The 27,445-nt window shown below is 44.9% G+C and overlaps 2 protein-coding genes across 5 annotated transcripts; both read right to left on the bottom strand.

Annotated features, from left to right (window-relative positions):
• Positions 1 to 5,133: 5,133 nt before the first annotated feature.
• Positions 5,134 to 7,312, bottom strand: LOC127326218 (uncharacterized). Of its 3 annotated transcripts, XR_007867703.1 has the most exons (4): positions 6,845 to 7,312; positions 6,674 to 6,753; positions 6,474 to 6,575; positions 5,134 to 6,176 (listed from the first exon to the last, which is right to left on the bottom strand). XR_007867703.1 is itself a non-coding variant. In XM_051353083.1 (3 exons), the coding sequence occupies exons 1-3, from the start codon at positions 6,998 to 7,000 to the stop codon at positions 6,132 to 6,134; spliced, it is 303 nt and encodes a 100-aa protein (XP_051209043.1). In that variant the 5' UTR covers positions 7,001 to 7,312; the 3' UTR covers positions 5,134 to 6,131. The 3 variants fall into 3 exon arrangements, 1 of the variants encoding a protein (XP_051209043.1); XR_007867702.1 differs by having other exon boundaries at positions 5,134 to 6,575; positions 6,845 to 7,310; XM_051353083.1 differs by lacking the exon at positions 6,674 to 6,753.
• Positions 7,313 to 11,013: 3,701 nt separating this feature from the next.
• LOC127326286 (negative regulator of systemic acquired resistance SNI1) lies at positions 11,014 to 20,077 on the bottom strand. Of its 2 annotated transcripts, XM_051353141.1 has the most exons (15): positions 19,890 to 20,074; positions 19,709 to 19,775; positions 19,470 to 19,563; positions 19,053 to 19,115; positions 18,844 to 18,933; positions 18,113 to 18,181; positions 16,824 to 16,905; positions 16,691 to 16,740; positions 16,352 to 16,537; positions 16,201 to 16,271; positions 16,058 to 16,127; positions 14,183 to 14,248; positions 12,288 to 12,440; positions 11,537 to 11,661; positions 11,014 to 11,363 (listed from the first exon to the last, which is right to left on the bottom strand). In XM_051353141.1, the coding sequence occupies exons 1-15, from the start codon at positions 20,008 to 20,010 to the stop codon at positions 11,285 to 11,287; spliced, it is 1,386 nt and encodes a 461-aa protein (XP_051209101.1). In that variant the 5' UTR covers positions 20,011 to 20,074; the 3' UTR covers positions 11,014 to 11,284. The 2 variants fall into 2 exon arrangements, with proteins under 2 accessions (XP_051209101.1, XP_051209102.1); XM_051353142.1 differs by lacking the exons at positions 11,014 to 11,363; positions 11,537 to 11,661; positions 12,288 to 12,440 and adding an exon at positions 12,449 to 13,415 and having other exon boundaries at positions 19,890 to 20,077.
• Positions 20,078 to 27,445: the final 7,368 nt, after the last annotated feature.

The raw sequence follows: 27,445 nt of genomic DNA on the forward strand, positions 1-27,445 counted from the left end.
TTGAATGGTGGGAATGACACTAATGTTCCCACTTGAGTTAGTTAGTACTTGAGTAAGCTTTTCTCAAAACTTTGTGAAATAAACTGGCTTTTTGCAAATAAACTAGAGCTTAGCAAACCCTACTAGAATGTCTAGCACTTACTTTAGTATTAGTTTGCGAGTACTCAACGTACTCACGGCTTTGTCCCTGGCTATTCAAATAGCCAGAGTATGAAGATGAACAAGGAGATGACCAGCGGGACGCCTACGACAACTAAGCGCTTCCCGACGTCAAGCGTTGGCCTGTGGACTAGAGAGTCCTTGTATCTTACGCTTCCGCTATGTTGAACTATGAACTTGTGTTTGTTCGTTGATCAATAGATCAACTATTCGTGTAATATGGATCATGTGATTTCAATTTGTAAGACTTATGGTTTGTAATGAATGATGACTGTGATACCTAACTATTATGCCTCGCAACAACAAAATTCCTGGGATTGCGATGTATGACATAATAGGCATTCGGACTTAAAAATCCGGGTGTTGACAACCAGCGAGCTAATTGCATGTCCAGCTAGATGGCTTAGAGAATCTCTAGCATATCCCGTAAAAGTGGTCAACCACGTAAAATAGCTGACTTTTACACTTTTACTCGAAAAAAGGGCATCGGTCAGATCCAGTAAAAGCATTTGACCCTTAAATTTTTTAAGGGGCGCCGTAAACGCACACACGCGAACCTTGTATATACAGTTTTGGAGGCAAAATCGAATGAAATTCATAGAGCCACGTATACCGGTCAAGCCTCGTCGGAGAGAACGAGTCACCAAGCTTCCGCCGCGAGACTTACCGGAATTTGCCCGAAACACGCCGGAATCTGCCGCCGCACACCTAGTGTATGTGCAGCTAGCGAGGTGAGAGAAGCGGCGTGGGGCGGGCCAACACGGGCGAGCGCGCAACGCGGGCGACCGGCCAGCGCCCGTGGAGGGACGGCACGGTGCGTACCAACGTGCCACCCAGACAGTGGGCCAGCGTGTGTGGCGCGACGGCGCGAGGCAGGCCAATGCAGGGTACACCTTGGCGGCTATTGGCGTGGCGGCGGTCACGCACGCGGGCAATGTTGGTCCACCTCAGAAGAAGATGAAGTTGACTAAAAAAGAAAAAGAAACGCTGACATTTGGGCCTTTTATTGTCATATTCCGAAATATATTGTTTTACTGTTCCTTTTTACGTTATCTCATCTGCACTCCATCGATTGAAGCATGTATTCATGTTTTCAACGCTTTGTACTATCGAGTTTATAGTTTGCAATTTACGAGATCTAGATATGCTCTCAGGATTGCCACCAGTGATATTTTAGCCCATGTACAAACATAATTGAGCAATAAACAAAGGCAAGGCTAGCAAGGTTTCCCTTGCCAAACTCTATGCATGTCGAAATTTTAAGACCCCGTTGTACACTACTTTTACTTTTGATGCATTTTTTTGTATAGAATCATCTTAAGATCCTCCTTAATTTTTTTGTCTATTTCTTTTAGAAACCAAAATAAGGTGATTACAGCCGATACTAGTCTGGCAAACATAAGTCATTGTAGGCTATACCTACCACTGGCACGACATTTATCTCCACCATTCTAATCTACTGTCACCACCAATGTCGGCAAGTCATTGCCCCAATACACAGATGATAGTGGATCATCTCTAGCGCTGATGTGCCCACAACCAAACCCTATCTTTCATTCTCGCCTATGTTGAGTTACTACCGCCACCAAGCAAAGTAAGGATTTATTAATAATACCAATGTTCCCTTTTGGCTAAGCAAGGACTAACTAAGCTAGCTTTATATCCAAACGCAATGACCCTGTGTGACCCATGATGTAATACTTTGCAAGACTTGAACTCATGAAATAAGTAAATAAAGAGCCGCATGCATCAATCGATGCATAGGTTGGGACATTCGCTCCGTTTTGAAAAAAAATATCCAAACACACTAGCCCCTGAATGCGATAAGGGAAATCGTGAATTATCATAGCTGGCTAGTCAGTGTGATATCGGTCCTCGAATTGGTGGTGCGAGGCCGAGTCGCCGCCGAGAAGCGGCAGTCTCACATAGTCGGCGAGAGTACTACAACTTCGTGCAGGCCAATCACCACAATGAGAGCGTGAAAATAAGTAATTATTTGACATGAACCATGGTTTTAGATGCACTTTAATTATTTATTGGTTATTTTAATATATAAATTTGTTTATTTTTATTAATATTTAGTTTACGGGGTTCCTTTGTCGTGGTCACTTTGTGTTGTTTGGAAAGCAGGCTCCATTTCGCGCACGCGGCAGCGCATCCTTAGGGACATTCTTTTACCCCGGAGAGAGAAACTAGATATCATTTCATGTGTCTTTCTTGTGACGCGCCCTTATTTAATGCGTGATTCCATGTGGCACTTATAGGCCCCATGCGTCACTGCCACATGTATAAAATTCCATGCGCCGTGGTGTTGTGCTAGGGTTCCCTGTTGTGTAAAGATTCCATAGTATTCCTACCGTTTTCTGCGAGGCTTGGAGCATCTCCAACGATCTGACGCAAACGGACGCATAACAACTGTTTGCAGCAGCCGGGCAGTCGAAACATGCACCTGCACCCCGGTTTAGCGGCCCGATGCATAGTGACCGGGTTGTCCGCCGAGACGCAAATGCGGCCCAAATTTGCGCCTCAGATGTGTCTACGCGGACGTTGCAAAGTCGTGCATGTTTCGGCTGTATTGCTTTGGCGGCCGTCGCTTCTGCGGTCTTCACTTCCACGACGGTGCCACAGCCTTCGACATCAATGGAGTCGCCTCGTCTTCTGCAGGCGCACCAGGCCTTGCGGGCGGGTTAAACTAGCGCCGGATCGAGATGGATCCGAGGAGGAAGGCGGGATTCCTCAGCGACCGGGACTACCCGTTCTGTCCACCTCCGCCACCTGCACGCCCTGTAGCGCCTCGTCGAGCACGACAGCCGTCCCCTCCTGCGCCTCCCGAGGACGACGCCGCGCTGGACTTCTACAACGAGGAGGCCAAGTACGACTTCGTCGAAAGCGTCTTCCACGTCTGGCAGATGGTCATGGAGGAGCGCCGGGAGTTCCAACTGCCAAAACAATGACTGACGACGAGATCGTGAGGCTCGGAATCCTCGTGGGGGAGGTGCCGTAGGCGCCTCCGCCGCTGCACCAAGATAATGACGGCAGGCCTCACGGGCGACGAGGCCCTTCAACGGGCGCAGCAGAACTTGGCCCCGCACCCGCCGCCGCGTCCACCTCCGTCGTTCAATCAGTGGGTTGCACCAGCCGCTCCACCTCCAACACCGGCGTATGCTCCGCCAGCTGCCAGCTGGCCATGGGCAATCCCGGAGATCGTCGTCATTGACGAGGACGAGGAGTAGGCTAGGGTAGCAGGCGCCACATGGATCTTTTAGTTTTAGCTTTTTATTTTCGTTTATTCCCTATGTAAATTACGTTTTTCAATCGAATGGAAAATCTATTAAAAAAGTGTCGGGTCGCTAGGGACACCCCAGAAGCAAATGGACACTCGGTCGAATTCGACTATTTCGACCGACGCAAACGGACGCAGGCGGCCCGCTGGAGATGCCCTTAGGCGCAAGCTCAAAGTTTGGGGAGCTTTTCCACCCGCTTTTCATCTTTTGGTGGCTTTCCCGACTAATTTGTTTGGGTCGATACCATTTCGTGGGAGCTGTAACTTCTGAAGCTGGAAAAGGAAGCTTGATTGAGCGTTGTCGACTGGATTGAAGCTAGCTCACACATATGCTAGCTAGATTGTGACGGCTAGCAGCACATAGTCAATATAGGCTAGCATGTTCATGTGCACGTACACTTGCAACCAGGAAGGACCAAAGTTGGGTGTTTGTGTACGTGGACACTGGTACTCACAAAATTACCGATGTTTTTGGCTCCCACATACAAGCTGCTCTCAACGACTACGTATATAGTTTAGAACGGAGGTAATAGCTACCTAGCATTCTAGGAGCACTGCTCCCTATATATCTAGCATGCATGCATGTTCGATCGCAAGCTAGCTAGCATGCACGGTCTAGAACCGGCCGGCGATCCCACCGCATGAGGGTGCCACGAGGAGCCGGACGGGGGTGAGCGCGGTGGTTGCGATCGTCACGTCCGACGCAACCACCGTCTTCCTCCTCAACCACATCGTGGCCGGGACCGTGCTCCCCTCCTCGCATGTGCTAGTTATGGGATATGCTCTCTGTTGGGAGCCACCAAGTGAGGGTCGATGGTTGAAGGTGAATGACCTAGGCGACCAAGTCTTCTTCCTCAGCAAGAATTGCTCCATGCCTCCATGGCACGCACGGCGGGCTCGTCGGTGCATTGGTGTTTGAGGTTCTGAATATACGCATCTATTGCATATACGATAACTAGCCTAATTTCACTCGGTGGAGCTCGCTACATGGAGAGTCACACGTCGGGATGGTGTTAATTCTTCCTCTTAACTGTGAAGGTGTCTTGTCTAGTGCGATGGCTCCGTATTTAATACTCCCTTCCTCAGGCTATACGTCTGGCTGCGTGTGATATATCAATCGCATGTCAGCTCATATTGTCTTTCTCTCTTTTGATAGTTAGTCAACATGTTTTTGCCTGCAAAAAAAGTTTAATCAATCATATAACAAGCGGAATTGTGTTAGACTGCAAGCGTCACCCACACGTGTTGAGACCCCAACACGCTCAGCACGAATAGAAGGGAAGAAGGAATGTACGTCGTGGGCTCGTGAGAGAGAGCTGGACTAGGAGCGAGAGGGTAGCAAGAATGCTTGGGCGGCAAAAAAATGATTGAACCAGCAGTAAAACTGTAGCACAAAGAGAGGTATTTTCTGTGGGCTGCTAGCCCATTACTGGGCCCATACATTAGGCCAATATATTTGCTATTGAAAGACATGACTTCGATTCTGGTATTCCTGAAGGAAAACAATGTTCCAGCACATGCCAACAATTTCTTCTATTTACTCGTCTATTACGAAGATCAACATAACTTCCCCTAATTCCCTAATAAATAAAAGTAGTAACAGTAGTGAAGCTAGTTAATCAATCCAAATTAATTAGCAAGGGTGTTCCAAATTTCGGCATGACCTTGCACGCTTTTTGGACATTTAAACCTGCATGGCAAATAACATAGTACCTCAATTAAGCCAACAGTGCATAAAGCACAACCCATGTGGCATACAAGCATACAATCAACTGTACCACAAGTCTAATTAACAAGAAAACCAACCAGCAACCGTTGTCAAGGCAAAGCAAAGTTCCTGCAATACCATTCTTGGAGCTTACACACAACACATGCCACTGCGTTACAAGAAATGTCGGCTGCTCATGCATTGTAACCATATGATGGCATTGATAATTAAGGCGCTAGAAAGAAAGCTGCTGCATAGAGATGGCTCGAGCAAGGGGTGTATATGCCATCACTTTGTCCCAGGGTCTTATAGCTTCCTTCCTTCCAAGCAGCAGCAGCAGCAGGTTCCAGCTAGCTTACCATGGCTGTCATCTTGTCCTCATTGTTCATGCAAAAGAAGAGAACATGATGGTCAGCTCTAGAGCAGATTTAGCAAGAATAATTAATCAGGATCCCTGGTACATCTACAACAGGATAGCACGTTTGTTGTGCCAAGATGGCAGGCACCTATGTGGAAGTAGTCACGGTTTTATATGTATCGGGAAATTCATATTAGCGGATCAAGATTCTCCTCTATGGAATAAATACTGGAAACTAGGTAGCAGAAACAAGACATACATATCATGTGTATGTGCATTGTTGCTACTGCTCCAGATTTGTTTTGTGAGGCGATCAAACACTAGGGCATTCATGTGTTAATTCAGTCAACATATAAGAAAACAGCAATGCATCATGTGGATTTCAACTATATAACTGATTTGGCGGCTGTCACTAGAAACTGAATAAAACTTGCGGTATAAGGCGCAGAGACACAATTGACAGGAGGTTGCTTTAATTAGTTGGCAGACATGTTGATGAATATACTAGTAGTACATCCAGCGAGCAATTGGACTTGGCGAAATTAATAAGATTGTTTGATTACATCCACGAATGAAGATAGTTGGAGAAATCAAGCTTGCTCGCCAAAGTGAAGTTGCAAATCTCAACACCTTGGGAAGGCGCCTCTCCGGGACCAGTAGAGTGCAAGCTGCATTTTATATGAGAAATCAAAGATGGGACTACAGAAGCAGATCACATCGCAGATATACCAACGCTAGTTCACTTACAGTCCGAATACCCAAAAAAGAGAGGCTAAATTGGTACCAAGCAAAGCTATCAGGAGGGACTAAATTGAGAAAATCTAGAGCATTTTTTCCTGCAGATTCGTTGCCCAATTCAAGTAATCATCAGGACGCTAACATGTATGAGGACGAATTCGTGACCTTAGAACGCCATGGCACTGGACGTAGCTGAGAGCACTCTGAAGAGAAGAGCTGAAGCTCACCTCAGAGGAGTGGAGGGCTCCAGGGGCGCACCCGAGGCAGCAGCAGCAGCAGGAAGACGCCGGCAGCAGCAAGCCCGGGCAGGTGAACGGAAGAAAGTAAACCTGCAATTCAGCAGCAGAAGAAGCTCATTAGCACATACATTGGAAGCTGACACAATGATGCATACTGCTTTTGCCAAGAAGAATCAGTGTGAACAAACTTGATGTTGGCTCCTTTCGTCATATTAGACATCACACCAGGATGGAACCATTACAGAATGAAATTGATTGAGGTCGTTATCTGCAGGAGCAGGCCGGCGGCGTGAGCGAGAGGAAATGGGGAGGTGCAGGCAGAGAGGAGAGGAGAGGGGATGAGATGGGGAGGTGCTTACGGCGGCGTGGAGGGTGATGGCGACGTGGAGGTTGTCCTCCCTCTCCGCTGGAGGCGGATCGAGCCGGTGAGAAGGGCGGCGCTGCAGAAGAGGCCGCCCCGCCGTTCCTCCTCCTCCTTGTGCGTCGTCGATGGCGGGCGGGCGAGCGGAGGTCATCGGCGGCGGTCCAATTCGTCGGGCGCGGGAGCTTGTAGGGGTTTCGGGGAGGGAAGAGGGTGGCCGGCCGAGCGGCGGCGGCGGCGGCGGTTTGGGTGGGGAAGAAAAGGGGATCCATCGAGGAGCAGAGGAGAGGAGCTTTTTGGGTGAATGAATTAATTTAGCAAAGGTGGGTTAATTTTCAATTGCAAAGGTTCATGAATTGGTCGTGTCGTTCAGTCGATCCTTGGTACACACGGGTACGATGGAACGAGACAGTACGTGGTCGGTGAAGCGCGCGCGGGTGAGAGCACCATTTGTGATTGCCACCGATTGCTTCGCCAACCCGCGTACGGGATCAGCGTGCGGTATAATCGTGTCAAGCGCGCGCGCGAGACGTACGGTTGCCGATGCTAAGGACGCGCTCAAGCGTCTTTCCGCCCATTTCCATCTTAAAAACCTCCACGTTCTTCTCAAGTTTGGTGACCACCGCAGCTGGAAGCGGTGGCAGCAGGCCCCGGTGGCCGTCCATGGCGATACAACCTTGGACGGCCTTCCTGACCAAAGGGTAGGCGTACTTCTTCTTGTACCTCACGAAGCTTTCGCTCTCAGGGTTGGCCCTGTACAGCTTCTGAGAGAACCTATTTTCACATTTATTTATTGGGCGACGATGAAACAATGCGAAGTGCTGAAGGGGTTAAGGGCCTTTTGGATCATATATGGATTCTGTACTCCATGGAATCCATCGTGGTTTTAGTTCAATGTAGTTTAAATTTAAACTAACCCTCAAAAAAGTTTAAATTTAAACTAAACCCACGATAATTATTATGGATCAAAAGGGGTACCAATTTTGGTAGATTTTATATAGATTTGTTGATCTTTTTTTTTTTTTTTTGAACACGGAGCGCCCCGAAGGGCAGAGAAGCTTCCATTCAATCCAGTCGGTGGGTGTACATAATATTACAAAGGACCCCATAAAAACAGAAAATTACACATAGGCCCCTGATATAAGCAGAAAAGACCTCACTAACAAATATGGAAAAGCGATCAGGTCCTTCTCTTTCCCCACCGATGAGCAGGAGGCCGGCAGAGTCGCCGTCGAACTCGGAAGCGGGGACTACGCCACTTGCTTCAAAGCCGCCGATGGATGCGACCGCAGACCTCAAGGGCCTCCGAAGGAGGATGAAAAAACGCCGAACTTTCCCGGCTTGGATGACGAGCAGCTTGGACGCCGTCGATGTGTTGCTCCAAAGAAATGCTTCTGAAGAACTCCGACACCACCTCTTCATCACCATTGCCTTGCTCACTCCCGGATCTATCGCCTCCATGACGCTTGGAACCAAGAAGAAAAGCAAGGCAGGAAGGCTTGAAGAAGCAGCACAGGCATACCGAATCCACAACGAAGAACTTGGCCCGCCATCAAACCCGAAGAACCTGCCACGGACCCGGGGACGCAGGCGTAGATGATGGCAGATTCGGAAGACCCACAGGAGCTTATTGCAGCAGCCATCTTCAGATCTTCGTCTTCCTTTGCCCATCCACCATGGATGAGCTCGGAGAATCCAGAGATCTGCGATTTGGTTGCTGCTCCAGCACAACCAAACCAGATGACGAAGAGGGAAGAAGAAGGCCTTATTGTCGGAGATGCCGCACCACCTCCTCTCCGCCTGCCGCCACCCCTGCCACCAGAGAGGAGCAACGTCGAGGAAGAAGGTGAGGACGGGCTGGATCTGGCCCGGGAGATCCAACCTCCTACTCCCAAGCTCCACTAGGGTAAACAGCAGCAACCAGCAACCTACACTACTATATACAGGAGGCCAGGCACCTTTTCATCCTCCACTCCGGCCGGCAACGCCGTCGGAGGAGATTCTGGATCGGGCCGGTGACCACAGCGGCGGAGAAAAGACGACTCTCAAACCAGGGTACTGTAGCTACTCGAGAGGGAGAAAGGGGAAAGTGCCCGACCCAGATACTACACTTGATTTGTTGATCACAAAAGCCTATAACCACCTACATGCTCACTCTCTGCATTTTGCGGGCAGTGATTAAGGGCAACTTCAACGTGGCAACTAATCCATCCGCTATGGACCATTTTTGTATGGGCGGGTAGAGGACACGACCAACACGGCAAAGCAAACAGACTGGTGTATGTTTTGCTATCCGTTTTGGACCTATTTTTAGCTTAAGAGCATCTTCAATAGGCCGACGTAAAACTGACACTAAAAGTGACCGAACGCGACCGTTTGCGTCGGTCCACAGACACGAAATCGATTATATAGGACCTCCGTGTCCGTTTACGTCAGGGTATGCCCAGCGAGCCAACGCATTTTTTTTCCTAACAGCGTCAAGGTCGGTAATGGCCTTTTTTTCCTCACTTATATGCTCTCACATGCTATGAGTGCGGGGCTCTTCCACGCCGGTGTCATTGAGGCTATTGACAAGCATCGCTGTGCTTTCCTTTGGACTAGTGAAAGAATCCTGCAATGGCGGACAATGTAAGGTGGCCTAGGACAACGTCCACGTCCCCAAAACCTTCGGGGGGTGGGGGGCTTCGGGTTATCTCTCTCCCTGCCCAAAACTCGGCCCTCATGGAAAAATTCATCACTAAACTCCACTCTGATACCTCGGCCCCCTGGGCCTCCTGGTTCCGGCGTATTTATGGTTGGCATGACTCCCGCGACTTGGGAGACCACCACCACCTCGACACTCTCATCTGGAAGGATATTGTGGCTCGGCTTACTTCCTTTTGTTCCATCTCCAAGATTTCCCTGGGAAATGGGAACTCCACGGCCTTCTGGCTTCATCTCTTGCTTGGCGGCCAACCCCTCCAGGAGTGTTTTCCACACCTCTTCTCACACTCCACCCGCCCAAACATTAAAGTTGCGGCCACCCTCTCCTTAGGCCTCCGCAACTCCCTTGGACCGCGTCTTACTGTTGCCGCGACGGATGACTTTTGAGCCTCGTCTTTCGATTGAGCCTTGTGGACCTTCTCCTCGACATTCCGGACTTACGCGACGCCCGCCTCTCTAACAAAAAAACTCTCAAACAAGTGTTTCTATGTCAACTCTTTTAGACATTTGCAGATTGATGACGTGGCGCCCAAGGTTTGGAGGAGTTATGCCCCCTTAAAGTGCAAGATTTTCTGCTTGCTTGCTCGGAAGAAACGGCTCCCCATAAAGGACGGTTCAGGCACCACCTCTCTATCTCTGCCGCATGCCTCTCCTGCAACCTTGATGAAGACACTAACCACCTCCTACTCCTCTACCCCCGGGCGGTGAAAATTTGGGATTTTTTCCACCGTGATTTCGACCCTGGTGTCGGTGCCTATGCCAGTTTTTCTGACTTATGCCTCAGGCACAATGAGGAATCCACCATCAACACCACCATCGGCTAGAGCATCTGGAAGCGAAGGAACGCCCTGGCCTTCAATGGCGTTACGAAGAGTCTATCCCTTGTTTCTCGCAGATGTATTGAGGATGTTAGGCTTTGGGCCTTTAGATGCAACACCCCCTCCTTTCTTAATTCTTGGTATAATGGTTATGACCCCCTTGAGCTCCCCCTTCCTTTAGCTTAGTTTAGCTTCCGCCTCCTCCGTCCTCTCAAAAGGCCTCCGTCCTCTCAAAAGAGCTTTGTAATGAACCCTGTTTGGTCCTCCTGTTGGTTATAAAGTTGTTCAGGCTGGTGTAAACCCGCCATAGTCCAGGTCAAAAAAATATATATATACTTCTCACATTAGTTCTGTGACAATGAAACAACACAAGTGGTGAAGGTATCAAGGGCCTTTTGGATCATAGGAAATTTGAACAAATTTTGGAAGATTTTATATAGATTTGCTCATCACAAAACCCTATGACCAGCTAGAGGCAGTGGTTTGCCGCTGTCAGTGGATGTGAGCAGACCAATCCAAGGATCATGTTGCGACCTCAGCAGATGGTGGAGCTAGATCAGTACATGGTGTGCAAATATGCACCCATTATTTTTTTGGCAGCATGTTCCGCATGGGAATGTCGTAACATATCAAGACACTGGTGGTCTGGTCACTGACTGGATCCAACTGATTTAGTACAACATTTACAATAATTTGGCTAAATGCAACTTAGTTGGTGGATAGTCCAAAGATAATGGAACTTCCCTTCTCTAGAACAAAAAAAAAAAACAGTTGCATCACTTCGTTACAATTGGTTCAGACACTACCGCAATATATACATAGGCAGATGAGAATTCAAAAGCCAAAAGATCATACCATCATTCTTTTAAGATAAACCAATCTAATCTCATCCGTATAGCCTCACAAGTCTCTTATCCCTACTCATTCTGCAGCTTCCTAGTCAGCGTTGTGGCAGTAAACAAAGCTTCTTTCTCAAACTGCGAAATCTCAATGTCCCTGCAGAGACGGTATACAAAAATTAGTAAATACAATAGGAACTTCGCGTAAATTTTTCATACTGATCACCGGCTCCATGAATGCAGAGACGGTACCACCAGAAATCAATCAGTCTGCTGACCGTGTTTGAGACATGATTGCCACTACGATATTAAAACAACAAATATACTCACGTGTTGCATTCTCTCAGATTCTGGAAAGCGGACACAAACTTGCAAGATATCTCGAGGAGAGTCGCTCCGATCATCTTTGTTGCATCATCAGCTTTGCTAGAATCAACTTGAATAGACAAGCAGGCCTGAAGAAAATATGGAAATTGACTAAATTACAACCCAAAAGGTAGATTGCTATAACCAGAAGAATATCAAAGAACATCAGGGGCAGGAACATTGAACACGGAGATCTAAAATGCTTCTTGTTCAAGTTTCTTAATAACGATACTATCATGCTCTTCAGTTAAACAAAAAAAGGAATATGCTCTAGATATTTTCAAGCTGAAACAGCAAGGCATATCTGGCTGGATTTGAACAATTAGTGGATGGATTGATGAATGAATGAAACGATGCAATTACCCCTGGCTCAAAAATAACCAGGAATTACACTCTATAAAGTTGAACATGTATCATTGTGCAACTACTTATGCTTATCAACACCCTAACCCCTCCACGCCACAAAAAAAAAATACTAGACTTAAACACACAGGTGCTTACTGCCTGTCTACTGTCCAAAAAATTGACCAAGAAATTATATTCTCGGGTAAAAAATAAGATAGTCACATCTGTCCATATCTAGAAAGAAAAAGTGTTAGGGAATAGAACAAAAAAAAATCCGTCATCGTGATAACATATTAATAAGTAACCTAGCAAGGAACCCAAAGCACACTTAATTTTGTAGAAAATCAGGAGCAGCATTTAATTCACTAGCCTGATATGCATGTGCTAGGAGAAGCTGGGCAACTTCTGGAAACATCTTCTTGGCCATAGCTTTTGCGCTTGCGGCCGTTGAAAACAAACTCAGAACATTTTCCACTGTCAAATCTTGTTGGGTATCATCTGATCTCCGAGTACGGACTGCAGGCTATAAACAAAAAAAAGGCAGTAATACCATTCATGATTTTGCTTTGGTCACAAAAGTAACATATGTAAAACCTTTCATGTGTACAATGTAATGAGGAGAATCAACAAATTGGCATTCCAATATTAAAGTTTAACAATTATTTCTAGTACAGATGTCATTCTAACTCCATGCACACATAAGAAGAGCCCCTATCAGTTCATACTTGATATCGGTCTCAAAAATGTTAACCTTACCCAAATAACATCCTTTTTAATTGACATCTAAACTGGTTTGCACTTGTAACTTCTACCAACGTGTCTAACTATCATTATTATAGGTCAACTAACTCCTGAGTTTCCTATTTAGAGGACTGATAATTCAATCATGGTAGACTTTCAAATAACATCGCAAAGAGCAACCTAGGGAACTAGGCAATGGAGGTCATTGAAAACGTTGTAATGGAATATTCCGCGGGCATGCTATTTACCAGAAAGTAAGTTAGTTTGAAGTCAAGTGTGTTTGCGACAGTATTTCTCTAAATACAGATCTTACAAGTGTTGCGGACAACTCTGCAAATCTTAGCCTCATTACCTAGCTGTGAGAAAAAAAAATGCTGGTTCAGCGTTGCAATTAATTTTGGTTGTGACCAGAATCAAGGTAACTCCTGTAGAATTTTTTAAAATGATATTTTATTTACCTGAGAACTCAATTTGAAATTACAGGTAAAATCTTCGAGTCCTATGTAATGAATAGAATAAACCAGTCTCTAATCCAGATAATGCTGATCAAGAGATGATTTGGGTGGAACGTTCTATATTGGAGAGACTATCTAAGAGATAGGTAAAACTGTATCGGCTGGAGAGCGACACTTGGTACCAATATAAGAGAGCGGCATAAGTACCCTGCACGAGATGTCCCATGCACGTATCTGCCTTTGGTTGCTCCATCTTTGCTTTGAGATTCACACATCAAAAGAATCTTTGCATGTACCCCACCCTACACTTGTACTCTCTCTGTTATTTTTTAGTACATGGATTTAATTTCTAGTGCTGAACTTACAAGACACATATCTATTGAAATATATATCAGATTAACATTCCGTTTTAATCAGTGTATTTCTTTCAATTATGTCTTCTAAAGAAACCTAAAAAGGGTATGTTTTGATAAAATTCAAAATTTGAATTTTGAAACATATTTAAACATGATGATACACAATAAAACTCAATGAAACTAGATACAAAAAATTGTGTCTGAAATTAGACTCTAAGATAATTGCCAAATATTTTCTAACTTTGATGAACCTAGTTTGAAACATAGTGAAACAAATGTTTCAAAGAAAAATTTCACCAAGTTTCACGAAGTGACAACATTTTAAAGTAAGTTTCAAAAGTAGGATTTCAAAAACTGTCAAAAATATTCAATACTGGTGTCATTCTAAAGCCCCCTAACTCAAATATTTAAACGGTTCGAAAATTAAGTTTGCGATTCAAAATCTGTGGAGATTTTAAGTTTTACAAATAGATGTAGTAGTATGGGTGAGAGGGAATATAAAACTGTAGAAAAAGAAGCAAAAGGAGGAGAGAGAAGGTGGCCCCATGCACGGGAGAGAAGCATTTCTCACCAACATTTGCTTGATAGTTGATACAACAATTTTCATGGGCATGTATACTAAACAACAATCATTGTCTCGTAAAGGGGTATTTCTGAAGTTGCACAAGGTTTTTGCAGCAATTCAGGTGATTATAGAAATAAATTTAACATACCTTGCCATAATATCTTAAAAAGTACTGCAAAATAATCTCCAGTTTCCACTTCCATTCCGTGAAAGCCTGATACATTTAATAAATAAATCATTAATTCACTAGCTATTATTGGCAAACAGTTCAGTTGCGAATCAATGTTTGAAATCTAGCTATCCCATGCATGGAGCTCCGCTAACGCAGCTATGGCAGCAATTGCACCAAGTAGCAGTGCTGTTTCACTTAACTTGTAGCTAGATACAGCACAGCTATTCCATATAATGACAATGAGCCAAAACAACAAGGTACACCTATTGAGCAATGGAGACTGGCAGGCGCCAAGGCCCTTAGAGCAACTCCAACAGATCCCTTATATCACCCTGGCCCTTAAAATAAACGCTTTTTTAGGGTTTTGGCTGAAGAAAACAACCCAAATGGATCCCTTCTATTAGCTAAAACTTAAAAGTTTAAAAAGTGCCCCATAAATCGACACCTGAAAACCTCTGATTACCAGTTTCTGGGGCTAATTTTAAAGAGCCCCATAAACCAGAATTTTTGCGGGAGGAAATTTTCAGCTCCCGCTGGCGCCCTTCCGCTGCTGGACCGGACCTACACCGAGTTCGCCCAAACTTTTACTGCAGCCCTTATACGCATTTTAAGGGGCGGCGTTTTAAGGGTTCTGTCAGAGTTACTCTTAGGAGACTGCCACAGCATTCAAGCCCCCCCAGACCTTCTCGTCATAGCATATAACTTAGCTTAGGTTCCATTCCTCTCTTATTTTTCCATTTTGTAGATAGTTCAGGTTTCTGTTTTGCTTAAGTTTTGCTTTTGTTAGGATAGACTTTTTCGAGTTTTGTTTGGTTTTGGCTTTTCAAAAATTTACGCCTTCTCTGTGTTCTTCCTCTAATATAAAAAACACCAAAGAACGCCCTTTTACCTGCAGAAAGACGTGAAGACCAGAAACACTAACATAAGTAGCTGCTTAATCATCAACTTGGAGAGCCAGGCAATACATTAACACCTCTAACCTATGCATCTTCTCTTTCCAGTTGTCAGCATCTCACATTGATTTGTGTTCAGTTCTTGACTTGTTAGTTTTTCACATTTATTTATTTCTTGCTTATAGGCATGTCGGGCAGATGAGCACTACCTAATAGTGGTAGTATCCCTCAACAACTAAACCATCAAACCCAGCTTGGACTCATTGCAATGTTCAGATTTGTCCAATGTGACTTATTTTGTGTACATATATTGATATATATTACGATTTTCCTATTTTCTAATGTTTAAACGTGAGGCGGGACAGCTCCAGCAGTAACTACTGATCGCTGATGTAACTATTTAGGGCCTACCCATGAAGCCAGGAATCACACAAAACGAGAACTTGTTGCCAAGGAACAAAACAGGTTCAAGAACATGGAAAGTACAGTTATGTACGCACTGTACATTTTTGTAGAAGTTTAGAGTGCATGCAAAGCAATCAAATCAAAATAGTCTGTATCAGGAATCACAATGGCAATGGCATCCAGCAAGGATAATTGCCTTATTTTAACCTCCTTTGGATGACTTAACAGGGAGATTCTATTTTTCTCAAGGACATTAACAGGCATAATTCTTGATTTGTGTTATTGTTTTGAAAGGAAGGAGCCAACAGATTACATTTCCAGTCGAGTCATCTATTCAATTTAGTGTGTGGTCTTTATTTTCTATAATTAGTTGGCATGAAGCACGCAACATGCAATAAAATGTAAACTTGTAAGCTTTAGACTCTTCTATGAACTTTGAGAGGGTTTACAAGCTTTAGAGCACCACCGATTCAGTTCCTTGTGTAAACTCAGCACTATAAGGTACAATAAAAAATGAGCAAGATGCCAAAAGGGTGCAATGGTTTGCAGTTACCAAAAGAAATGGGGATAAGTTGATTGTGTTGTAAGGTAGCTCATCTAAAATAACTTCCAAGATAGGATTCCTACAAAGAGAGAAATGGAATGTCAGACACTAACAGAGGTCACATCTTTAAGGAAATGATAATCAGAACTGACCTGGAACCATCAACTCTTGAAGTCAGGTTTAATTTGTCTGCTTCTTTTCTAATCAAGTCAAGGTTTATAACCTGCAAAAAAATTAAATTGTTAGAACCTATTCTTTATGCAAGGAATCTGTATGATAAAAGTACTCTATGATATAACGCACCATAATGAAAAGTTTTTTGACAGACAAAAGTGCTTCTCTTTCGAATTCAAGCAATGAAAAGGTTAAGGAAGAATCTGAATCGGATGCTGCTTCAAAAGATATCTTAGCTTCAACTTCTCTTTGTTGTTGGTTCAGAAGGGATATGCAGTTCTTGACAAACGATTTGAATACCAGGTTTCGTGATCTCTGTTAACAACACAAAATTACTTTCACGTAACTGCAACCATGTCCCAGTAAAATCTTTTCTTCAACAAAATATGGCGAGAAAATAAAATACTATGCAAAGATTTAGACCAGATAACTAAGATATTATCGGTACGTGATGGATGTGGGTCGTACCAGAAGCACACTTAAAAGAGATTCCCTGATAATCACCCAGTCTAATGACTCTGTAACAAAATCAGAAGAATAATAAGAATATCTTATCTTCTACAAAGGCATACTAAATTAGTTAAGTTCAGGAGTATTTTACCTTTATATGCAATATTACGAGGTACAAAATCAGCCTCCAGTGTGCTAACGAGGTACTGGAACAGCACCATGTTCTCTATACGCTAAAATACAAAACAGAACAAACTTCAAACCTCAATGACAGACGAAAAAAACCTATAAATACATATATTTTCTTTCTACAGTACTGCCAGGGGATGTGATAATAGAACACAAGAACCCTGTGTGTAATTCTTCCTAATTCAAGGTATAACTACAAAATCATGATCATATGCATATACATTCAAATATAAACTGAATGGTAACATTTTGGTGGCACCAAAAATATATACACTTCGCTTGTTGCTAATAGTTAGAAAATTTGGATCTTGAAATGCTTGGACATTTTATGGAAGATCAACAGAGGGGGTATAAACAATGGCACAACATACTGCATTACATGTCATGTACATAACAATATAAAACATAGTTGCCTTGATTTAGGGGTAAATCGAATTACTTCATCATCACACAAGGTTACCTCCTTCAGGCATATTACATGTTTCCTAATGTAGCAGATTCAGTGGTAGACCTTTTATTATTAAATGTCACTCATTTCCATTGTCCTGTAGACAGATATTTCCAGTCAAATTACTCCCATCATTTGAGATCATGGACCAATAAAATATCTAGAGCAGAGCAGATGATCAACCACCAACTTCATGTGCACGGCTGGACATTCTGCACACTCCTTTATGTCCACAATACCCTTTCTTGAATTGACTAATTACTTCGATAAATAAACCAAACAAGGTGATATTAACAATCAGAGAGATAACGGACCACATTCAAGATACTTAAGTGAAGAACAAGACATTAATGGCCAAGCATATGGTACATATATTCTTGAAGCAAGTCAATTTTTCAACGCTGAACTCGAGAATCGTCTGAGTAGCTATCTCGGACTACTCAAACCATCCACTTTACAACCTCGGGCAGTTTCACATGTGATTTTGGTTCAAATGAAGTTAGCCACATCACTACCACGCCATAAAACAAAATAGCAAACAGAGAGAACAGAGTTTGGACGCTGGACAGGATGAGTAGTGGGGACTCAGTGTGGTTTTAATCCAAAGTATATACATCCAGTCAACGTGAACTCATCTGTTTGATGCCATGGTAGTTATGTGGCATACATGTGGCATCCACATCTGTCAAGAATACCTGGGGTGCAAAATGGACGGTGGCCATAGAAGTGGACTTATATAGGAGTTGAGAGTTGAAAAGTGGAGCTCTTACTGTTCTCAGAAGTTAGAAACCATCAGTAATTACCTTAAGCCGATTATTCGTGCTTGTATCATTAGCTGCTTCAACCATGTCCTCGATTAGTAACCCAAATCTCTTCAGAAGGGTAAAATTGAATTATATACTTCAGAACACAGAAAAATCAGGAAAGACAAATATTATGATAAATATTGCCAATTAGTTTTTAACATCCAACAGATACTCCCTCGAGTCCTTTAAAAGCTATCATTTTGAATATTGACACGGCCTTCAAAATACAATTTTGATCATTAATTTATATTATAACTTATTGTATAACACAAATTGTATACTGTGAGAAGGTACTGTTTGAGACATTCTCATGTATGCTTTTCAAGTGTTCAATCTAAATATGTGTAATGATATTAGTGGTAATATTTTTAAAGATTGACTCTATCCTTGGTTTTTTTATAGGACCAGAGAGAGTAGTAATCCAAAATAAATCAGACTAAATGGCAAGTTGGCAACTCTACTTCCAATTCCTACTTAGAATTTATATTTTCCTGCTGATTAAATAATCAGCTTGATCTTCTTCCCGCTGATTAAATAATCATCTTGATCTTTTTCCTGCTGACTTCATGTTTTAGGGCAGGGGTGGGTTATCCTGTAAGGCTTTACACTTGTTCTCTTACTTCTTTATTTCTAGCCACTTGATTACTTGAGTTCCATGTGCTGGTAAATATTACATATACGAATAACAGCATAAGTAGATAATATGTAACACATTAACGCTAGCTTACCAAAGGATCAAAGAGGTGATCTTTGCGACTGGTGTTTCCCCCAATCTCGCCGCGAGCAACATTAATGTCAGGGAGAAACGGTGACCATGACTGGAGAATGGGAAAGTACTCATGCATGTCGTATCTTAAAATACAATAGAAGTATAAAACTGATAACAGTACATAAATTGTTGAAAAGGCATCTGCTCAAAACATTACCATCTTCTTACCTCTTCAACAATAACTAAAGCTTGGTGAGGACCAGGATTTGTCAAATAAGTTCTTGGATAGTGCTGAAAGTTATCATCAAAAGCACATGAGGTGAGATGAATCATTAAATGACAATATACTTAATAGCATATAGGTTTTAAAAAATGAAGTAGCTTAGCGGTATGTCAGTGTACGAATGCTTGACTTGTTATGTGAACAATTGTCATTCTACTGGAAAAAAAAATGCTTCAGCTGTTAACTGAATATTAGTTATGGTACTGCGCAAAAAAAAAGTCAAATTGTGTAGCCATGGTATCGATGGGAATCATTAATATAGTAGCCAGCATTTATCTCCGCATTGGGAGTGGAGAGATAAGGGACACTCAAACTTGAACAAAAGTGGCAGGAAGTGAGAGAAAGGGATAGAGAAATTTCACCTTGTCCAGCTCTAGTAAGAGATGAAAACTTGCGATGGTAACCTCCAAAGAGCTGCTGCTTTGAAGAATCTGGAAGACAGCATTGTGCATTCTCCTTCCAGAAGTACAAGATTTACATAAGTATATGCCCATGTCATGTTCAGAATGAACAAAGTTAATTTATAAACTCAGAATATACTTGTCAGATAGATACTGGACACAATATTCAGTCAGTGGCCAGGCAGGGATGGGGTCCATACCAAGAGGGGGGCGAGGGGCTGTCGCCGGCCAGGCAGGCGGAGCGCACTGCCTCGAAGAAGGCGGTACCTGCGTAGATGGAGGCAACACGTTAGCGCCGGCATCGGCGGGCAAGTGGGACGGGAACGAGACCTAGAAAGTACTGGGGGCGGGGGAGAAGAAGGAGGGAGACGTGGTGGGTACGGTCGTCGTGGAGGTCGCGGGAATCCTTGATGCCGAAGGTGTCGAGGATGGCCATCGCGTTCTCCTCGACGCCGCCATCAGCTGCGGCGGCGGCGGTGAGCGATTTGCGTGAGGCCGCCATTTTCTTTGGAAGGTTTGGGCGGGGGTTTCTCTCGGCCGGGAGTACCTCACAGCGTGCTTTGGCGAAGTTAAGGGCGCGTTTGGTAGCCTGCATCCCCTGGCTCACATGGGGCGTGCAATTTTCGACCCGTTTGGATGCCTAGGCCGAGACACGTTCTTGCATTAACTGGTTTCAGAGCACCTCATGGACAGGTCCTGGAGGAACGCCTGGAATGGCAGTTTCTCCGGGGCCAGGCCTGTTGCGGCCAGGCTGCACGCGTGGGGAAGGGAGGCGGAGACGCCACGTCCCTTCGGGAACACGCGCCATAATTAGCCTCACTGTTCCCCTCTCCTTCCTCTCACTCGCGACCGTACTCTCACTTTCCCCAAACTGTCACATCACCCGGCGGTTCCCCTCCCGCCAACCAATCCATCGCACCGACGCAGGGAGGAGCACCTCTACCAGAGGAGGAGACGTTGGCGACCAGGACCTCGACATCGGCCGCAATCTGCTCCGCAGTCTTCATCGGCATCTCGTCTTAGCCCGCGACCTAGAGCTCGTCCTCGGCCGGAACAATGGCGGTAACTACCTCTTCTTCTCACATTCGTACTCGTTCTGGCAGAACATGTCATTCTCGGGCATTTCCGACGACATGCACATTAGATCTGCTAGGGTTTCCGTTAGGATAGCGGTCGGATTGACGTTTTGCAAGGTGTTCGTCCCCATTTCTTGCAATTCTTGTCCAGTTCTTGCATTTCACGGTCTCGATTTGCTTAGATCTGTTACTATAGTGTCGAATTGCGGTAGATCCTTCCTAGACCGGCCTTTGAATTGCTGAAACTGGCAGATCTTACTGTGCATGCATACAGGCGAAGGTTTTTTTATGTTCGGGTTTACCATGTTGTCATTGTTGTGCGAAAAGTTAAGCTGAGTCGCGCTAGTTTGTTCAGACGCAAGAGGAGTGGGAGTACTTGAAGAAGGAAGTTGCAATGCTCAAGAATATGCAGCGAACACAAGCTCAAGTGATGGGGGCTAAGAAACAGGAATGGGAGGCAGAAAAACAAGTTTTGGAGGCTGAGAAGAAAAAGATAGAGTATGACATTTATGATCTGCTTCAAGTGAACTTTGCAATCAAGGATAAGCTCAAGAGGATCAGTGCTACTTGTGACGGGTGATGAATGTGATGTAGATGTACTGTATGAGAATTTGTAATGTGGCCTAAGTACAATTTATAATGTACCCAAAGTACCACTCGTAATGTACTCAATTTGAAGTGCCAATTGTGTTGTTTCTTGATTGAACTAGGACAATTATTATAACTTTAAATCATAGTATGAGGAGATGATTGATCAGAACCTATGGCATGACTTAGCATGACCAAGCCATTGGTTCTGTTCAAACATCTCCTACATATGTCCTCATTGTATGAGGACTCTGATACCCTGCTTTGCATGTTTCTGCTTCTTCAGTTCTGCATTGGTCAATGATTCAACTATGGCACAACGACATGCATGGTGGTGCCCTCAAACTTAGTCATGTGTGCCATATTACTGGTACACTAGACTTAGTTTGGGGACAGTCCCTCTGCCTGCCATGTGATCCTACATATGAGGCCTCATTTTGGTATGTCTGGTGCATTGGCCAATGATTCAACAAAGGAACACTGGGAGGCTAGGTGGTGGCCTCAAACTTAGTCATGTGTGCCACTGTCGTAGCACACTACACTTAGTTTGTGGCCACTCCCTATGCCTGCCGTGTGAGCAAATGTATGAGGCCTTACTAATGTTATCAATGTCCATTTTCATCTACACTACTTGTGAGCACGCACACCTATAATTTCTTGTGTTCTTCTGGCAGACTGAGAAGATCATGCTTGGGTCACCTGCTGAGGTTCCCGGCGAGGGACCGGCGAAGAAGCGTTGTGGAAGGCCGGCTAAGATCGGCCACTTCCACGACGAGCCAGGGCCGGACCACTTCCTCAAAATCATCTTCAACCCCACCTTCGGCCGCCTCATGATCCCTAAAGCTTTCATCAAGTGGTTCAAAGAAATCCTTTCGAACATCATCGTCACCACCAACACCGGATGCAACTGGAGGATGACTACGAGGAGAGAAGGCGATGACGCATTCATCGACCAGGGATGGACGGCCTTCGCCGTCGCCCATCAGCTCAAGGTAGGCCAGTTCGTCACCTTCAGAAGGGTGTCCTCCTTGGAGTACAGTGTGGTCATCTTCGACCACACCTGCACTGAGGTGGTGAGCAAGTGCCCGTACCATGGCGATGACACCAGGTGCGTCATCTCCGAGCACCATGGCTGAAGCTAACCTGGTACCATGTCATGTCTAGTTCTTGGTCGTGCCTAGTGCGTTGAACTATGATCTTGTCTGCAGTGTCCAGAACTATGATCGTGTCTGCAAAATGTTGTGCCGTGAACTTGTGTCGTTTATGATCACTGCTAAGTTATTTGTCGTCTATGATTGTGTTCTTACTTGTGATGTTGATCGCTGGTAACCTCACCACTGAAGGGAAGAGGTTACCAGAACCGGATTATGGGTTGCAACCAAACAGCAGGGGCGCCGTTCTGGGCTGCTACAAGGCCTGAAAACCGACCTACCAAACGGCTAGAGCCCAAATCTCCACGGGGCCGAAAAATCTCCGTGCAGGCCACCAAACAAAGTCGCTTTTATGGCCCATGACCCGTCTTGGATGCGCAGGGGGATCCTTCCCGCTGTGCCAGTGATGCAGGAAATCGGCCTAGGCAACCAAACACGCCCTAAAGGATGGGGAATGGAAATTTTGGGTCGGAATTGGCTGAGGGCGCCTTTGGTAGCCTGCATGCCCCTTGGCTCGCATTGGCTCAGCTTTTTCGGCCTGTTTGGTTACCTAGCCGAGGTCGCGTTCTTGCACGAACCACTTCTCAAAGCACCCTCGGGCCAGGCTCTGGAGGAACGCCCGCTTCGGCCGTTTCTAGCAAGCCACCCCTGTTTCCGCAAAAGTGGAGAACGCGGCGTCCTTGTAGAGCCACCGCGGGAGATGGTGGGAGCTCGCGCGGGACGACGGAATCTCGGTGGGATGAATTCGGTCACCGCGCTTCAATTTTCGTCACCATATATAGGGGTGGCTCTCTCACCGGCAAATCCAAATCCCCCATTTCCCCCCCATTTCGAGCTCATCCACCGTTCCCGATCTAGGGACATGGTCGGCTCTACCTCACCCGCACGGTCGGCGAGGCTTGCGGCGGCGACGATGGCTGTGGCGGCGGCTACTGGCCGCGGATGGTCATCTTCTTCCTCTGCATCGATGACTTCGGTTGTGGTAAGCTTCTACAAACCCTAGCCTTAGATCTAGATCTTTTGGGTACACAAGCGGGGTCTGAACGAATCCATTGTAGGACATTCCTTCGTCGCCAGTGGAGGTTGTGGAGGTTTTCCAGGTTGCATCTAACTCTACGGCGGGGACCGTTCTCGCCGTTGACTCTTCCACTGGGACGGTGCTGCTGCCTGCATCTTCGTCAGGGTCACCTGCTTCCCCGACATCGGTGTTGCGTGTGGCTCCTTTGACTGTAAGGCCGCTCTTACTTATCTCGGTGTTCATTGATGTGGTAGTGGTAGTTCATTGATCTGCTAGTGCTTAAGGATGTCCATGTCGTAGTGCTAGTTCATTGATCTGCTAGTGTTTGTCATGTAGACGATCATACCTTTGGGCTCCCCTGATCTGTCTGCGCCAACTATGAATGCTCAACCATGTTTGATTGCAAGCAAACTAGACATGGTTTGGAAACCTGACCTATCAGAGTTTGTGCTGAACCGGTTGGTTCAGCTCGTCCGTAGCGGCGTCTGCTTCAACATGGTATTCAAGGAGCAACAGATGAAGAAGGTAGCCGCGGATGTTCTTGCATTCGCCGGCGTACATGTCACCACTCTTCAATTGTACAACCACATCAGAAACTGGAGGACGAAGTGGAGCGTCATTATGAAGATGAAATCCGATCACATTCTGTACTAGAGCGGAGATGGTTACTGCTTCTACGGCGGTGATGAAGGGACGGCGGACGAGTACATCCAGGTACGAAGTCTCATTGAGTTCCTGCATAGATCTGAAAGTATATATGTCAATGTCGTCCGCACTAACAGTTGTTCTTTGTGGATTGCAGCGCTACCCGAAGCACCGTCAGTACGTCGGCACCCCGATCACGAACTACGCTCAGATGAAGACGATCTTCACTCCCCGGTTTGTGTGCAAGGCATAGCTGTTCCAGCCTAACTTGCTGGTCAGGGCTATCGATTTTATTGCAGACAATGAAGCAGAGTATGCCGTCTACCATAAGCTGCAACCACCGGAGAGGAGGAGATGGCTTAGGACCTGGCTCCGCAACCAGTTTCATGCTTAGTTCTTCTGCTTCCTTCATCACGATCCGCTAATTTTGGGAGGTGATCTTGTATCCCTCCAATAGCTAGGACTTGCTACAACCTGATCCTCGGTTTGTAATGATGAACTTGTTCGAGGTGGTATATACTAACCCTCGTGTGATGAACCTGTGATGCATCACAAAGTAGTTGCTTCGCTCGTGATGCATCGCCCACTAAGTAGTTGTTGTGTATTACGAGCATCTCTTGTGATGAACTGAATCGGATGTGTGTTGTTATTCAATACTGGGTAACCTCACCACTTTAAGTGAAGGGGTTACCACAACACTGAGCTATCTGCAACCAAACAGGTTGTGGGCTGCACGAGCAGGGGATAAAGTACTGTAAACGGGCAACCAAATGATGGGGCATGGGTTCCTTCTCCGGCGCGCAAAAAGCCGCACAGGCTACCAAACGACCCAGCTTTCATGGCCCGTTCGCAACGCGCAGGTGAGCCCATCTCGCTGGCGCAGTGAGCCACGATAAGGATGCAGGCTACCTGATACGTCTCAAACGTATCTATAATTTCTTATGTTCCATGCTAGTTTTATGACAATACTCACATGTTTTATATACACTTTATATCATTTTTATGCATTTTCCGGCACTAACCTATTAACAAGATGCCGAAGCGCCAGTTCCTGTTTTCTGCTGTTTTTGGTTTCAAAAATCCTACATAGGAAATATTCTCGGAATTGGACGAAACAAAAGCCCACGGTTTTATTTTCCACGGAGTCTTCCAGAACACCGAAGAGGAGACGAAGAGGGGCCACGAGGCGGCCACACCATAGGGGGGCGCGACCCCACTCCTGGTCGCGCCGCCATATGGGGTGGGCCCCTCGGGCGTCCCCCGACTCTGCCCCTTCGCCTATATAATCCTTCCGTCGCGAAAACCGTAGTACCGAGAGCCACTGTAATGTCCCAGGTTTAGAGACGATCGAGGGGTAGATTTTAGAAAGGGATGTGCATTTCCTAGTAAATTCTGGGGAAATTTCGCGCTTTTAAACAAAAACTGCATCGAAGGGGAACAAGTTTCTCTCTCGACACCTTACAGGGTTAGGGTTTCGAGAGTGCGACAAACTTGCAACTCACCTAACTAAATTAGGGTTTTGAGAAGAGAGGAGAGTATTGCATTACAACTTAAGTTGCATGATTGAATTCAAACACAAGAACTTTTGAATTTCAAATTTAAACATCATATGAATATCTCATAATTCAAAATTGAGGTAATTCATTAAACAAATATTAATAATCAAGAATATAAACATTACATTTATTTAGTAAAGCTCATTAAGGAAACTTTGAGCTTTATTAATAATCACACAAGATACATTGTCTTTACAATATCCAGAATTGAAATCTAAAATATTACAACACATCACAAGAATTGAATAAATAAAAAAATAGAAAATGAAAATTACAAAGATATTGTAAATGGCTAAACTAGATAAGAAAATCTTCATGATTTTCTTGGACATCACTTGATTGAACTTCTTGAACATTTCCTTAAACCTGCATAGTAAGACAACAAAGACAAGAAAATAGGGATTATGCCAAGTGGTAAAACCACTTGGCAGGTTAGCAAATATGCTCAAATTGAGAGGATAACTCAAACGGTGCTTGGGTGTCAAGCCAAAGGACCAAGTCCCAACCTATGAAGCACACGGGCAGCTCACGGGGATAGCCGCATGTCTCACAACACACACACGAGACCGGGAGAGTCACCTAAGTGACATGGTTGTCTTTGTCGACCAATGAAGTAGGATACTTGGATGGTATAAAAGCTTTTCCACCACAAACCCTAGCTGATCATCGGCAGAATCTCCCAGGTAAGAACTCAAGAACAGGAAGAACACATAGCTAGCCAAAACCCACTGGAGACAGTTCCACCAAGAACTGCCATCGCTAAGCAACAAATCATGGAATAGATCAAGCATCGGCTAGCCGGAGGAAGCAGGGGCAAGCAACTCAACCAGCAGATCAACAACTGAAGAAAAACCTCTACACCAACATCAAAATCTAGGAGCTGGAGTGAGGTATACAACTCAACATGAACAAACCGGATGGTTTTGTTCATAAATAAGCATGTGCATCAAACACACGAAGCAAAAGGGTGTGAGTACCCTGTTTGTGTCATCATCGGCTACTAAGCCATATGGTGCAAGCTAGAGTAGAGAGGCCACCGGTTAATCATCTAAAGGGAACAACAGCTTTGACACTTATTGCATAACTGAAGGAATCCAGCAAGAGATGAGAGCACAAGTTAGCCTAGATACACACTTAGCACCTACAGCTATTCAGGCCATCAGACTTAGACAAATCATTGTCTAATTTTGATTTCAACATCAAGAGCTACTGGTAATAATCCACTAAATGGATCACCCGTAAAGCATTTGGTGAGCCACAAAGCAAGCCAACAAGAGGGAGCTACCACTGGGCAGCACATGACTACTGCCAGGGTCACCTCAAACCCTAAAACAGCCAAACCATCAAGTCAAGCACAAATATCATCACCCAGAATGGGTTCAAAGTGGAGCTAGGGTCCCCAACTAATGTTGGCATCCCTCTAGCTCAATTAAACAAATTATAAGAGTCATCACTGCAAGCAGTTCATCTCATTTATCCAATAAACAAGGATAAGCTTTACAGATAAATGAAAGAGATAGATCACCAGTAACTGGAACACTTACTCATGATCCAATAGATCACTGGAAGCAACAACAATTGCTTGAGCCAACCACAGCACACACCAGCACAAGGCCTGGTGATGCACGATCACTGAGACTAAGCCAGACAGCAGAGGCGATAAATAAAGCAAGCATTGATCAAGCATTTGTTGATCACTGGATCACCAGAGCTTGCTAACGCATGCTAGAACCCAATTCTAAGCATTATATTGACCATATAAAATAAACAGACACATTGCCTAAGGAATTGCATCACAGATAAGCAATCAATAACCTTATAATTGTATCCAGAAGCACATCAAAGATTTGATGAACCACTGGATCATAATAAACAAATAAACCACTTAGTGCTCATCCTTTAA

This window comes from Lolium perenne, chromosome 7 (genome assembly GCF_019359855.2).
Source record: "Lolium perenne isolate Kyuss_39 chromosome 7, Kyuss_2.0, whole genome shotgun sequence".
In the NCBI taxonomy this organism is placed as follows: Eukaryota; Viridiplantae; Streptophyta; class Magnoliopsida; order Poales; family Poaceae; genus Lolium; species Lolium perenne.